The following is a 16,626-nucleotide window of genomic DNA, read 5'->3' as shown; positions in this document are numbered from 1 at the left end:
TCCGTCTGCAGCCCAGACACAGTGGTGAAGGTCTGGGAGGAAGGATGCAGGGGTACCCCGGGATTTTGCCAGGGCTCTGCAAATAGGAGTCCAACTGAGGTGGGCTGTGCTCACGCACACACTGATGACACTAATGGACAAGTACAGGGAGGAGGCAAAACCTTATTCTTCGACTCCCCCCCACCAAACCTCTTTTGACAGCATTCACAAACCCATGTTCTGTAGCACCTGCAGGGGACTCAGCCCCAGGAAGAGCCTGTCCAGGTCTGTGTGTCTCCAGAGATGGGCCACCCAATGGCGCAGCCCCACGGGTAGGTGATGGACCCCAGAAAGCCCTACCCCCCTTATCCAGCAGCACCAAGGGCACTTCCATTAGGATGCACACAGTTCATAGCTTCCCAGGGAGAGTCAGCATTCCAACCCTTATGGGTCAGTGTAGATGACACCCTCTTTTGATCCAAAGAGCTCCAGCAATTCTATTCCCTTCAGGTGAAATGTTGGCAGAGACCCTGCCTTCTCCCCCATAGCTGCAATGTTAAATCAGAGACCTGGGGCCCCAGGAAGAACGCACCAATGTTTGACCCATGGAATTCTGCCACGACAGGCTTCAGATTGAAGGGGGGCAGCCCCGCTTCAAGCACCAAACCTGCTTCGAGGGTCACAGCATCTGCTTCATTGGCCTGAAATAGAAGAGACCAGAACATGAAGGGAGCCCTAACCTAGCCCTCTGCCAGGGATGACTGACCCAGAGATATTGCATGGGTCAGACCTCCTTCTCTCCCTAGTGTCTGCTTGAATGTCACCTTCCCAGCAAGGCTTTCTCCAGCCACATCTTAAAACTACCACTTCATGTATGAATGCCAGACTCCCCTTTGTTTTTTCCTTAGCCTTTATCAACCACCTGAGAAGTTTTCATTGTTTACTGCTTGCTCTTCTCTTTGGAATGTAAGCTCTACCAAGGTGGGGACACTTGCGTGCGTGCATGTGTGTGTGTGTGCGTGTGAGTGTGTGTGTGTGTGTGTGTGTGTGTGTGTGTGTTTTCCTGCTGTACCCAGAAAAGCACCTACTACAGGTAAGTGCTCAATAAATGTTTACTGGGTAAGCGAATGAGTGAATTATTGAATATTTCTATCCATAAGAAGTCAGGGTTTGCACTCACAGATCTGGATTCCCTCTTCAAGTATCTGTCAGCCCAGCATTCCTTCCTTCTTGTGAGAAGCAGCCACCTCACAGCCTCTTCTCAGAAATGACATTGGATCATTTCCCAACCCATCATGGAAATCATTTTTTAAAATTCATTTATTAATTGACATTTGAAGTAACCTAGGCTTTTTCTGAATTTAGTGTTGCATTTCTATATACTTGCCTCCTTTTTCCCTATCCCATCTTTTTCTATGTATGTATTCATACTTGGGTATTTATGTATTTATGTTTATGTATAATTAATATCTATGGGTTGCATGTATCAGAAACCAACTTAAATTGACTTGAGAAAAGGAGGGAGTTAGTATAAAGGTAAAAGGAAAAGAAGGCCACTGGGCCTAGTGAACACTGCCAAGGTCAGAAGCAATTAGAGACAGCGGTTTCAGTTTACATCCATGGGCTCCAGGTCACGCCTGAGGTTCCAGACTGTTCTTGCTCTTTCTCCACTTTACATACATCTCCCCTTCCTGGTTGCTTCCTCCTCAAGCTCCAAGAGCATTTGCAAAGACAGTAGTGCCACAGAAAGTGTTTAACCTGCTCCCACAATTGTATAAGGTCTAATTCTTGTAACGAATCATTCCCCCCCCACTCATCGATGAATTAGAGAAAAATAAATAAAAGTTTGTGGGCATGTTTGTGACCCTTACTGAATATTTCCAGAGTGTTTTCCAGAAATAACACAGAATTTATCATTTATAATGCCAATAGCAACGTATCCTACTGTCACGGAAACCTACCAGCAAAAAAATGCTATCATTTAAGAGATGTTACTACATTTCTAGGTAAAAACTGTTACTTTAAGAAATGGCTCTATTTGCACTTATTTGCATTTGATTATTAAAAAGGATGAACACAGGGCACCTGGGTGACTCAGTGGTTTAAAGCATCTGCCTTCAGCTCAGGTCATGACCCCAGGGTCCTGAGATAGAGCCCTGCACATCGGGCTCTCTGATCAGCAGGGAACCCGCTTCCCCTCTCTCTCTGTCTGCCTTTCTGCCTACTTGTGATCTCTGTCAAATAAATAAATAAATAATCTTTTGAAAAAAATTTAAAAACGGATGAACACTTTTCCCTTATTTTTATATTATTTATTATATGTAATTTCTGTGAGTGGTTTGTTTATAGCTTATTATTCTAAGCATTTCTTACATATTTAAATGACATCTTTATCTAGTTTTTGCCCTAGCTGGTTTGTTATAGCTGATGCGAATATATTTTCATATGCTTAAGGCTTTACATTTCTTTTGTCAGAGATCTATAATTTTTACATTTCCAAGTTTATCTACCTCTGTGATTTATCTTGTGATGTCTATCTTTATTAGTCAAGTTGAGTCAAACTGAGAGCTTGTTTTGGTAAATGGATTAAACATTCCACTTGATTTTCCTTGTTAAATAATTACCCAATTGTCCAGCTAAAGAATCTTTTCTTTAGCCGTTTGTTTAGAAAGTTTACTTTATCATATATAAATCTATATAAATCCACATGTATCTTACATAAATTTATTAAACCTAGAGCCCTAGTACCCTGATGTTGGGTATTGATCATAGTTGACATCTGCCTCATATCACATAGACAAGGAGATGGATGAATGTATGTAAAGAAAGCTGCGAATATATGCAAATTTTGTTCTCTTCCAGGTCTCTTACATCTACACCAGGACCCTGGGCTCTGTAACATTGCTACTTTAATATTTTTCAAGTTTCAAGTAGGTCTCATCCACTCCCATGCTTATTTTCTTTTTCATAATACTATTTATTTCCTCATCCATGTGCTTTTTCTTAGGATTTTTATATTTTTAAATTTATATATATATAAAATATATTTTTAAAAATAATATATATTTATTTATTTATATTTTTATTCAATTGGTTCTTTTAAAAAGACTGTATTTTGATGTAAATTATATTAAACTTATTCTTTGGCAAGATATACAAGTATATGATATTTAGTCTTCCCATTTAGGAATATGACATATATTTTAATTCATTGATAAATATTGTTTGTTTGTCCTGGACTTTTGTATTATAACAATCTTGCAGATCTCTCCTATGATTTTTTTCCTGAGATGTTTTTCTATTATATTATAGTAGACTATGTTATAGTATAATAGAATTATAGTATATTGTTTTAAATGAAAATGAGTTGTAATTTTGGGCTACTTTCCCCCAACTAATGACCATTATTATACAAAAATGACATTGTGATATATTAATTAAATTTAATTTATTAAATTTATAGAACCTATTCACAATTAGAGTAATATTTTCCTTGATCCCACTGTATATTCCAGACATGCAATCATCTGAAAATATTAATATTTTATTTGTTTCTTTCTATCCCATATGCATTTTGTATCTTTTTGCTGGGAAATTCTAAAAACAATGTTAAGTAATAAGGGTAAAACTACAACTTCTTGTTTATTTCTGACTCTTTATGGATTTTCCAGTGCAGTCTGGCTTTGCTTTATCACAGGCATTTTCAATGAATCCTTCTTTATTAGTTGTTTAATTATTATTATTGTTTTTACTATTAATGAATGTTGAGCACTTATATTATTTTTCTACACACAGTCCCTGTACTTTCAGGTCTTCAGCTTATTTCTTTCTCCTCTAAAGCATGGTCTAGTTCCTGTGGGAAGAAAGTTGTTCTGAAGCAATAAACAATAACAGGCACAGAGAAAGGAAGTATGAATTTTCTTCCACTCTCCTGTTGGCAGCTGCAACTTACCATAATGGCCTTGATACATTCGAGGTGAGAGGTTCTCTTCACACAGGTGATGTGGGGACCATCTGCTGGAAGGACTCTTTTCATATTGGCACTGAAACTGGAGCACTTACTGGCTTCGTGATCTGAGATGGTGCACCACCTCACAGTTTCCCCAGGGACAGCCAGACACAGCCCTAGGGGACAGAGGCCAGAACTGTAAGGCACCCACAGCACTCATCTTTCTCTGCTGGTAGAAGAGGTGAAAGGTAATAAAGGGTTCGTTGAGTGGGATAGACAAAAATTGGGTTAGCTGCATGGCTCACGTGAATTCTCAACTCCTATTTCACTGATTATGCCATCCCCCTTGGAGAAAAAAGCCAAAAGCACCCCCCAAAAGTCAAACACAGAATTACCATATAATCCAGAAATCCCACTGCTCAGTATATATCCCAAAGAATTGAAATTGGGTATTCCAATATACATACACAAATATTCATAGCGGTACTATTCACACTGGTCAAAAAAGGCAGAAACATGTGGGAGGCCACGGTAAGGCTTGAGACGAGGACCAAACCAGGCCCTGACTTGTGCCTCCTTTAAAGGCTGAATAGCCAAACAAAAGGCTTAGGTCGATAAAGTCGAGTAGCACTGAGAAAGGGTCTGTGCTATGTGTTGTGCGCTCACCTACGTGACTTCCCACACGTTTGCTAGTCAGATAGAAATGATTTGGCCGGGGTCATAAATTCTTGGCTGGTCCCTAGATAATGGGAAAGCTTGAAGGGTTTTCTGTGCATGTTGCAAACTCTTTAGTAATCAGCTAAAAATAGATACTTTCTTATGATTGTTTCTGTTAGCTATATAATGCCTTGCTGCCTTGAATAAACTCGGCACTATTGGACATCCTCTTTGGTGCTCCTTCTTCCCCCATCTCTTTGTCTCTTAATTTCTTTTCACCATCCTCACATTCCTGGTCGATTTGTCACGCTGGCCACAACAGAAACAACCCAAATGTCTATCAGTGGATGAATGGATAAACAAAATCTGGTCTATCCAAGCTGTGAAATATTGTTCTGCCAGAAAAAGAATGAAGTCCTGCTATATGTTACACATTGGTGAACCTCAAGATTAATATGTTAAAGGAAGGAAACCAGATATGGAAGGCTATACATTATATGATTCCACTCACATGAACTATCTAGAATAGGTAAATCTATAGAGGCAGAAAACAAATTGGTGGTTGCCAGGGGCTGGGGGAGAAAGGAATGTGTACTGACTGCTTAATGGGTACAGGATTTTCTTCTGGGGTGATGAAACTGTTTTGGAGCTAGACAGAAATGGTAGTCCACACAACACTGTGAGTATACTAAATGCCACTGAATTATATACTTTCAAATAATTGATTTGATGTTAGTGCATGTCACCTCAGGGAAAAAAAGATAAAAGAAACCTATGGGAAGGAATCTTGAGCCTACTGAATTAGTCTTTCTTTTGACATTGGATACTCTAATCTTACATGACACTAAATGCTGGGGCATTTAAATCAGTATATGTTTATTTCACTGGCATTTTAAGCTATAGTAATAAGCATAGAGAATATTACAAAGGTAAAATGTTCTTTACAAATCTGTAGTATTTGAGCCAAAAGTTATTTTAAATAAAATACAGAAGAATAAAGTTACAACAGTAGCAGCTCCTCGTTTTTTATGAAGTCCAGTGTATTTGAACTACCCAAGTCTGACGGAATCCAAAATCCGTACTGCCTTTTAACTCTAAGTAGGAAATATGAAAAGAGATGGGACAGGAAATGCCAAACTACCTTAGAATCGCACTCGAAAATGGCAAATGGAGCCCCTCAACCCTATCTGAAAAAGCTTTCCATAGCCCAGGGAAGGGAGAGCAAGCTACAGAACAGAACTCCAGAGGCCATGTGCCCGTGCAGAACAGAAACATTTGGAGTATTAGGAAATAATAAAGACTAGAGCAGAAATAAATGATACAGAAACTTAAAAAAAAAAAAAAAAGAACAGATCAATAAAACCAGGAGGTATTTCTTTGAAAGAAAAATCAAAAAAATTAATAAACCTCTAGCCAGACTTATCATGAAAAAAAGAGAAAGGACTCAAACAAAATCACAGATTAGAGAGAAAAATAATAACCAACACTGCAGAAATACAATCATAAGAGAGTATTTTGTGAAAAACTATGGGACACCTGGGTGGCTCAGTTGGTTAGGCTACTACTGCCTTTGGCTCTGGTCATGATCCTGGAGTCCTGGGACCGAGTCCCTTGTTGGGCTCCCTGCTCTGTGGGGAGCCTGCTTCTCCCTCTGCCTGCTGCTCCCCCTGCTTGTACTCTCTCTCTCTCTCTCTTTCTCTGACAAATAAACAAATAAAATATTTTTTAAAAAAAGAAAAGAGGGCGCCTGGGTGGCTCAGTGGTTAAGCCGCTGCCTTCGGCTCAGGTCATGATCTCAGGGTCCTGGGATCGAGTCCCGCATCGGGCTCTCTGCTCAGCAGGGAGCCTGCTTCCTCCTCTCTTTCTCTCTCTGCCTGCCTCTCTGCCTGCTTGTGATTTCTCTCTCTCTGTCAAATAAATAAAAAACATCTTTAAAAAAAAAAAAAAAAAGAAAAGAAAAACTATATACCAACAAATTGGACAACCTAGAAGAAATGGATAAATTCCTAGAAACAGATAACTACCAAAACTGAAACAGGAAGAAACAGAAAAGTTGAACAGACTGTTAACCGGCAAAGAAATTGAATTTGTGATCAAAAAACTCCCCCAAAACAAAAATCCAGGACCAGATGGCTTCACAGATGAATTCTACCAAACAATTAAAGAAGAGATAGTACCTAGAACAGACCAATATCCCTAATGAACATAAATGCAAAAGTTCTGAATAAAATACTAGCAAACCGAATTCAACAACACATCAAACAATCATTCATCACAATCAAGTGGGATTTATTCCTGGGTGCAAATGTTCTGCAATACTTGCAAATCAAGCTATGAGAAATGATACATCATATCAACAATCGAAAGGATAAAAACTATATGACCATTTCAAAAGATGCAGAAAAAGCATTTGACAAAGTACAACACCCATTCATGATAAAACAAAACAAAACATCCTCAACCAGAGGCTTAGGTGTCTCAGTCAGTTAAGCATCTGTCTTTGGCTCAGGCCATGATCCCAGAGTCCTGGGACTGAGTCCTGCATTGGGCTCCTGCTCAACAGAAAGCCTACTTCTCCCTCTGTCTGCCACTCCCCCGCTTGTGTTCTTTCTTCCCACCTCTCTCTCTCACTGACAAACAAATAAATAAAAATCTCAAGAAAAAAAAAAAAAAAACCTGAACAAAGTAGGTTGAGAGGAATATGCCTCAACATAATATAGACCATTTATGAAAAACCCACAGCTAACTTCATCCTTAATGAGGAAAAACAGAGCTTTTTCACTAAGGTCAGGAAAAAGACCAGGGTTTCTACTCTCAGGACTTTTATTCAGCATAAAACTGGAAGTCCTAGCCACAGCAGTCAGACAGCAAAAAGAAATAGAAAGCATCCAAATTGGTAAGGAAGAAGTAAAACGGTCACTATTTGCAGATGACATGATACTATATATAGAAAACCCTAAAGCTTCCACCAAAAAACTGCTAGACCTGGTAAACAAATTCAGTAAAGTCACAGGATACGAAATCAACGTACAGAAATCTGTTCCATTTTTATACACCAATAATGAAGCAGCAGAAAGAGATGTTAAGAAACAATCCCATTTAAACTGCACCCAAAATAATAAGATACCTAGGAATAAACCTAACCAAAGAGGTAAAAGATCTGTACTCTGAAAACTATAAAACACTGATTACAGAAATTGAAGATGACACAAAGAAATGGAATGCTCATGGATTGGAAAAACAAATATTGTTAAAATGTCTGCACTACCCAAAGTAACCTACACATTTAATGCAATACCTTTCAAAATACCAACAGCATTTTTCACAGAACTAGAACAAATAATCCTAAAATTTGTGTGGAACCACAAAAGACCCCCAGGAGCCAAAGCAATGTTGAAAAAGAAAAGCAGAACAGGAAGCATCACAATTCTGGACTTCAAGTTATATCACAAAGTTGCAGTAATCAAAATAGTATGGTATTGGCACAAAAATGGACACACGGATCAATGGAACAGAATAGAAATAAACCCATAATTATGTGGTCAATTAATCTTTGACAAAGCAGGAAAGAATATCTAATGGGAAAAGATGCTTTTTTTTTAAAGACGCTATCCATCTGTTTGACAGACAGAGATCACAAGCAGGCAGAGAGAGAGAGGAGGAAGCAGGCTCCCTGCTGAGCAGAGAGCCCAATGTGGGCTCAATCCCAGGACCCTGGGATCAGGACCTGAGCCGAAGGCAGAGGCTTTAACCCACTGAGCCACCCAGGCTCCCCAAAAGATATTCTCTCTAACAAATGGTGATGGGAAAACTGAAAAGCAACATGCAGACGAATGAAACTGGAGCACCTTCTCACACCACACACAAACACAAATTCAAAATAGATTAAAGACCTAAACATGAGACCTGAAACCATAAAAATCCTAGAAGAGAACACAAGCAATAACTACTTTGTCATCAGCCATAGCAACTTCTTCCTAGATACGTCTTCTGAGGCAAGGGAAACAAATGCAAAAATAAACTACTGATGGTTCACCTCCCCTTCCAATTTCCCCCAACTCCCTTTGGGTTTTGAAGGGGTGGGGGGTGGGAGGTCGGGGTACCAGGTGGTGGGTATTATAGAGGGCACCGATTGCATGGAGCACTGGGTGTGGTGCAAAAATAATGAATACTGTTATGCTGAAAATAAAAAATAAATTTAAAAAAATAATAAAATTTTTAAAAAACTACTGAGACTATATAAAAATAAAAAGCTTCTGCACAGAGAAGGAAACAATCAACAAAACTAAAAGGCAACCTATGGAATGGGAGGAGATACTTGCAAATGACATATCTGATAAAGGGTTAGTATCCAAAATCTATAAAGAACTTATACAACTCAACACCCCAAAACCAAACAATCCAATTGAAAAATGGGCAGAAGGGGCACCTGGGTGGCTCAGTTGGTTAAGCTTCTGCCTTTGGCTGGGGTCATGAACCCTGGGTCCTGAGATTGGGTCCCACATCCAGCTCCCTGCTCAGGAGGGATGCTGCTTCTCCCTCTCTTACTTCCCCTGCTTGTGTTCTCATTCTCTGTGTGTGTGTGTGTGTGTGTGTGTGTGTCAAATAAATAAATAACATCTTTTTTAAAAAAAGGACAGTAGACACAAACATACATTTCTCTAAAGAAGACATCCAGATGGTCAACGAACATGAAAAAGATGTTCAACAGCGCTCATCAGCAGCAAAATGCAAATCAAAACTACAAGGAGAAACCAACTCACACCTGTCAGAAGGGTTAAAATAAAAAACACAAGAAACAACGAGTGTTGGCGGGGATGTGGAGTAAAAAGGGCACTTGTGCAGTGTTGTAGGAATGCAAACTGGTGCAGCCACTGTGGAAAACAGTTTGGAGGTTCCTGAAAAAAGTTAGAAATAGAACCACCCTACAATCCAGCAATCATATCACTGGGTATCTACCCAAACAATAGAAGAACACTAATTCAAAGGGATACATGCTCTCCTATAGTTAAGGCAGCATTACTTACAACAGCCAAGATATGGAAGCAGCTCAAATGTCCACTGATAGAGGAATGGATAAATAAGATGAAATAAATAGATAGGTAATAGAATATTATTCAGCCATAAAAGGAATTAACCCCTTTAACAGAATGAAATCTTGCCATTTGCAAGACATGGATGGAGCTAGAGGATAAAGCTAAGCAAAATAAATCAGTCAGAGAAAGATAAATACCATATGACTTCATTTGAATGTGGAATTTAAGGAAGAAAACAAACATGCAAAGGGGAAAAAATGAGAGAGAGAGAGAAACAGACTCTTAATTGTAGAGAACAATCTGCTGGTTACCAGAGGAGACGGGTGGGGGGATGAATGAAATAAATAATGGGAACTAGGGAGTACACTTATGGTGATGAGCACTAGATGATGTGTGGAATTGTTCAATCAATATATTGTACAAATAAATAAATGAAATCTTGAAAGACATTATTTGAAACTCTCTGAAAGGAAGCTCAGAGAGAGAAAAAAAAAAAGAGAGACTGAAAAACCAATAAAAAGAGACTAAGTGACTTTTCACACAATGTCAAGTGATCTAACATACATGTAAATGCAATCCTAGGGGAAAAGGGGAAAGGGGCCTGAAAAAATACACGAAGAACAATTTGCCCAGAGTTTTTCTGGGCAATGTTAAGAAATGTTAAGAAAACTACAAACTCATAGTTCTAGAGCAACCAGATAAAAGAGACAAATTAAGTACAGAGGAACAAAGATAATAAATATCACAGACTTTTTGTCAGAAAAATATCATAGGCTTTTTGTCTGTGACTTGCGTGGACAAGTCATAGACAAAGGAATAATACCAACCAAGTGTTAAAATAAAAATAACCCACCAACTGGAGTTCCTGGGTGGCTCAGTTGGTTAAGCATCTAACTTTATTTTGGCTCAGGGTCATGACTTCAGGGTCCTGAAATCAAGCTCCACATAGTGTTCTGCGTTCAGCTCTGCCCCTCTCCTCTCCTTCACACTCTGTCTCTAAAATATATCAAATCTTTTTAAAAATAAGTAAATAAATAAAGCAGGAAGCCCAGAACCAGAAGTTCTCACACCTTACCACTCCTTGTCAATTGCAAACTCCAACAGGAAGGGAGGTACCCTGCATTCCTAACAGGAAGAAACATATACTTTACTACCTCAGCAGGAGGAAGAGATTTTCTCTATGCCAAGCAACAGCCCAGCGGATAAGAGACTGTCACAACTTGGCCACTGAAAACCCACTATGCTCAAAATTTCCGGTTTTCTCCAATGGTCTTCTTGTTTATAATAGCACCTTACAACTACCCTCTTTCTCTCTCTCTCTTTAAAACAAAACAAAACAAAGCAAGCAAACAAACAAACAAAAACAAAATCTCCTGTCTTTTGTTCTCTAGTCTAATCTACGGTTTTGCCACAGCTTACATGCCCTGAAATATGATTTTCTGCTATTCCCAAATTACCCATTTTTCCTGGTAAAATAACTGAGAGTGGTGGGTTAACACTTCTCAAAATGATCTATATATTAAATGAAACCTCAAAAATATTTCAAGACTAAACTCACTTTCTATAGTAATTGACAAGCCAATTCAAAAATGTGTATGTATACACAAAGTATCTAAATGGCCAAACCAACCCTGAAGTAGTACCATAGAGTTGAAGGGCTCATTTCACCTGATTTCTAGAGTTACTATAAAGCTACTGTAATCAAGATAGTGTGATATTGGCACAAGGAAAGACATACAGCTTAACAGAACAGAACAGAGAACAGAGAGTCTAGAAAATAACCCACATTTATAGGGTCAGCAGATTTCCAACAAAGCTGCTAAGGTAATTCAGTGGAGAAAGAATATCCTTTTTGAAGACAAGTCCTGGGAATGCCTGGATGGCTGTAAGCATCTGCCTTCAGCCCAGGTCATGATCCCACGGTCCTGGGATAGAGTCTCTCATCGGGCGGGCTTCCTGCTCAGTGGGGAGCCTGCTTCTCCCTCTGCTCAATGCTCCCCCGCTTGTGCTCTCTCTCTCTGTGTCAAATAAACAAAATCTTAAAAACAAAAACAAGTCCTGGAATAACTAGATATTCATGTGAGAAAAATGAATTTCAACATTTACTTGAACCATACACAAAAACTACAAATGTATCATAGATCAAAACAGAAAAGCTGAAGCTATAACAAATGTAGTCATCTGGCATGTGTACCTCAATGTTTATAGCAGCAATGTCCGCAATAGTCAAACTATGGAAAGAACCTAGATGTCCATCAACAGATGAATGGATAAAGAAGATGTGGTATATATACACAATGCAACACTATGCAGCTATCAAAAAACCGAAATCTTGCCATTTGCAATGACATGGATGGACCTAGAGGGTATTATGCTAAGCAAAATAAGTCAATCAGAGAAAGACAATTGTCATATGATCTCACTGATATGAGAAATTTCAGAGGCAGGGTGGGGGATCGTGGGGGTAGGGAGGGAAAAAATGAAACAAGATGGGACTGGGGAGGGAGACAAACCATAAGAGACTCTTTATTTCACAAAACAAATTTAAGGTTGCTGAGGGGTGGGTGGGAGGGATAGGGTGGCTGGGTGCTGCACATTGGAGAGGGCATGTGCTATGGTGAGTGCTATGAATTGTGTAAGACTGATGATTCATAGACCTGTACCCCTGAAGCAAATAATACATTATATGTTAAAAAAAACTTCTACAATAAAATAAAATAAAACAAAATGTTGCAACTTTGGAGCAGCCAATTATATTTTTAGAGAGGACATAGAATGTAATAACCAAAACATAAAAATCTGGTAAATGAACTTGGTCAAAATGTAAAACATTCATTCTTCATAGGATGGTGTTCAGAAAATGAAAAGAAGCTAAGCTACAAACTTGGAAAAAATAATTACAATACATCTATGTGACCAAGGACTTGTATCCAGAATATATAAAGGGCTTTTAACTCAGTAATAATCCAAATAACCAAATTTTAAAAATGGGACAAGATTGGAACACATAATTCATAAAAGAAAATACATGAGTGGCCAGTAAGAACATAGAAAGACACTCAACATCATTGTTCATCAATGAAATGTAAAGTAAAACCATGGTGAAATACCACAGCAGAAATGGTTAATGTGAAAACACTGATAATACCAAGCGTTGGTGGGAGGCAGAGGAACTGAAATTCTCCTACATTGCTGGCAGCAAAGTAAAATGGTACAACTACTCAACAAAATTTGGAATTTTCTTAACTAGTTAAATATGACCCAGAAATATTACTCCTAAAAACTTGCCTAAAAGAAATGAAAACCTGGGGTGCCTGGGTGGCTCAGTCTGGGAAGTATCTGTCTGCGTTTGGCTCAGGTCATGATCTTAGGGTCCTCAGATCGTGTCCCTGAGCAAGAAGCCTGGTTCTCTTTCTGCCTGCCACTCCCCCTGCTTCTGTGCTCTCTCTGACAAATAAATAAAATCTTAAAAACAAAACAACAAAAACAACAAAAAAAAACAAGAAATGAAAACATGTCTACCCAAAGATTTATACAATAAGTTCATAAGCAGCCTTATTCATAATATCCCCCAAAAGTTCATCAACAGCTGAAGAGGTAGACAAACTGTGGTAAAGCCATACAATGGAATACGGCTAATCAATAAAGAGAAACAAACTTTGAAACATGCAACAATGTGAATGAATCGCTAAACAATTGTGCTGTGTGAAGCCAGTCATGATAGACTATGTACTGGGTGATTCCATTTATGTGAAATAACAAAACTTATCTATAATGGCAGAAAGTGGGAATGAGGAGGAGGAGGACACTTTGGGAGTGATGGAAATGTTCTATACCTTGATCATGGTGGAAGTAACATGGGCAGGTGGAGTTACCAAAATTCATTAAACTACATGTATACTTAACAGTGAGAGATAGAGACAGAACACAAGTAGGCAGAGTGGCAGGCAGAGGGAGAGAGATAAGCAGGCTCCCTGCTGAGCAGGGAGCCCAATGTGGGACTCCATCACAGGACGCTAGGATCATGACCTGAGCCAAAGGCAGCCGCTCAGCTGACTGAGCCACCCAGGCATCCCAGTAAAAATTATTTTAAAAAAGAAAGAGAAATAGAGACTACAAGCCAGCTAGCCTAAGCCAATTCAATAACACTCCATGTCATTCATGTGACAATTTCAAGAAAGGACATTCAGGGCCCACTGTTGATATTTCAGATGGATCCTGGGAGGGAAAAGCTGCTGGTGGCCACGTGCTCACTGCGTGGAGAAATCTCATAGGCTCCGGAAAGGCTGAGGTAGAAGGGGGAGGCCAAAGTGGACATACAGACTGTTCTGAACCTTTAGTTCTTGGCTCTTGCAAGGTCTACTAATAACAACCCCCCCTCTTCTGATCTTTTTAATTTTAAACTGTTTGGTTGCCTTTCTGGCATTTGCCATTAGAAGAGCTTTTGTCAGAAGAGAACACTGAGCTTTGAAGAAAGCACTTCCTAGACTCCACCCTGATCCATATCCAGTGCCTAGTGGGAAGGACCGTGGCGGTGTGGGAATGGGGGAGAGGTAGGCAGCTCTTGCCTCTGGTTTGTAAATAAAGAGCTGATTGGGAAATGAGCTTTCATTCAGTGCCCTGACATTGCCAGGAGAGGAGATAGAGGAAGAAAAACAACACACGTCCTATCCAGGAGGAACTGGGGAGCAACCAAGGGCCTTCACTCTGGATTTCCTGGTGGCTGAAACCTTTCCAGCCTTTCCCAGCCCCAGCAGATCTGGCTGTGTGGCCCCATGTGGCAGTGGTAGGCCAGGGAGGGCCCACCATCGCGCTCCTTGCCCTTCCTGCCTTGTTTCCCCCTGCCATCCCCAGGTTACCCCTCTCCTCAGGTAAGACACCTTACCACTCCGGAAGTTATTTAAAACCGCCTCTCCCGCTACCCCCTGCATGTGTTCCCTCTCTCACTTTTTCTCTCTCTGTCAAATGGATGAATAAAATCTTTAAAAACAAACAACAACAGCCTGAGGCCAGGCGGAACCAGGGCTAGAAAGAACCAACACTTGTTGAGCCTTGGTGGGGGGGGTTCATATGCATGAGCCCATTGACCCTGTACCACGACCTACCTTCCTTACAGTTACCCAGCTGAGAGCCCTGGGCTCCTTCTATTCGACACAGGAAGGAGCGCCCTACATTTATGTGCACGATTTTTACCAGTGATACTCACCTGTGTCTAGAGCTCTATCATTAGGTACATTATCTCATTCCACTTTTGCAGTGTTGGTTGTGAAAAAGCAATTGCTACTGAACTAAGGAGGAAACCAGTTCAGAGAGGTCAAGGGATGGCCCAGAGTCACACAGAACTGAGTGGCAGGTAGATCCTATTCTAGGATGATTGCTTTTCCCATATGTTCCTCTACCTCTTCCTTGTGTGGTAAGGATGGGAGATGTTGTACAGTTCAAAGCAGAAAACCCCCTTCTTGTTAGATACCTGACAGGTCAAGAATACCTAACACTAAGCCCCTCTCCTACTTAATGATAACATAGTCATGAACCCTGGGGAAAATCCCTTCTCTGCTATGATCCTATTTCCTTGGCTGTGAACAGGAGCAACAGCTTCCAGGCCAGGTGTCATAAATCTTTTCGGGAATGGGCTAGTGAGTATTTTAGGCTTTGTGGGATATATGGTCTCTGTAGCAACTACTCAGTTCTGTCCTTGAAGCCAGAAAGCAACCACAGGTAATACTTCATCTGAATGAGTATGATTGTGTTCCAATAAAATTTTATTTATAGATACTGAAATTTTAAATTCTTATAATTTTCATGTGTCAAAACTGTTGTTCTTTTTATCTTCTTTCAACCATTTAAAGATGTAAAAAGCTATCCTTAGCTCCCCCAGCTGTACATCAGGAAGCAAGCCGGATTTGGGCCCCTGCCCTAGGCTACAAAAGTTTGTTGGGTGCCTGCGAGCACCACCGGGCAGAAGCACCTTGGGACCAGCCAGGCCCTGGGCTGCTTCCCGACTCCTTAGACCCAGGCTGTGCGGGGTCCCTCTACGACTGACCCTCCACTGGCACCCAGTCCGGGTCTTGGAGAGCAAGACCCCACCGGGCTCCCAGAGCGCACTCACCCAGGGTCCCTGCACACAGCAGGGCGTAGATGGCGAGCCTCATAGTCTGCTGCGGGCAGGCGACACTGACTCGTGGCTCCCTGCGCCTAAGTAGGCGGCAGTGTGTTGCGGAGGGTATGGGTTAGGGTGGCGGATCCGCCTACTCCAAAGAGTTAGCCTTTTGGGCAAATCACCCTCGCCACACCCCCCGACCCCTCCCAGGGACCGCTCGCCTGCAGCCCGGGCCCTCCGCAGGGCTGGAGCGCGGCAAGCTTCCGGCTACGCTCCCGCTGACCCGCGGCCACCCCCTCGGCCCAGCTCCAAGAGCCGCGAGGCTGCACCTCTGCTCGCGGGAGGGGGTCGGCCTGCCGGAGGTGCGAGTGGAAGCAAACTCGGACTCCGCTGCACTGTCGGCCTTCTCAGAGACGAACCGAGGCCAGAGGCAAGTGATCCGCCCGACTCCCAGTTTAGTGACTAGAACGTCAGTTCCTTGACCCCTGGGCCATCATATAGCCAAGCAGCTCTTAGATGTTTGGAAAAGACGGACTCCATAGGAATGGGGATCCACAGGATGAAACCTAGGGACTCTTCCCCCAGGGAAGCATGTGCACACTTACGCACAAAGTTTCAGCACAATTTTCAGGAATCATCAGACTCTTCTTCGAAAGCTTCTCCGCAGCCCACTCCAGGTCCCTCCCGGAAGCCCCTCTTATAAAAGACACGGTTCTGTACAATCCTCAGCTGAAGGCTAAAGTCAGGTGAGACACTGAACCTGAGAGGGCTGCTTCTGCTTGTTTCTGCCGCCTACAGCCCAGTCCTCCTGAAGTCTGTGAGCTCCACTTGGGGAAAATTTAGATCAAGTTTTAACAACTTTTGCTGAAGTATAATAAACATACCTAAAACTTTACACATCGTAA

General features: G+C 41.1%; 1 protein-coding gene across 2 annotated transcripts in view; it reads right to left on the bottom strand.

Moving 5' to 3' along the window:
* LOC131824554 (inhibitor of carbonic anhydrase-like) overlaps positions 1–15,873 on the bottom strand; it is a 42,243-nt gene extending 26,370 nt beyond the window's left edge. For both annotated transcript variants that reach the window (XM_059162645.1, XM_059162644.1), the window contains exons 1-3: positions 15,731–15,873; positions 3,932–4,104; positions 572–680 (exon numbers count right to left, since the gene is read on the bottom strand). In XM_059162645.1, coding sequence (XP_059018628.1) covers positions 572–680; positions 3,932–4,104; positions 15,731–15,773 — 325 coding nt within the window. In that variant the 5' untranslated portion in view covers positions 15,774–15,873. The remainder of the gene's footprint in view (positions 1–571; positions 681–3,931; positions 4,105–15,730) is intronic.
* Between the last annotated feature and the right edge of the window lie 753 nt (positions 15,874–16,626).

The sequence above is a fragment of the Mustela lutreola genome, chromosome 2 (assembly GCF_030435805.1).
Source record: "Mustela lutreola isolate mMusLut2 chromosome 2, mMusLut2.pri, whole genome shotgun sequence".
Taxonomy (NCBI): Eukaryota; Metazoa; Chordata; class Mammalia; order Carnivora; family Mustelidae; genus Mustela; species Mustela lutreola.
The sequence above is the reverse complement of the archived record's forward strand: the minus strand, read 5'-3'. Positions and strand labels throughout refer to the sequence as shown.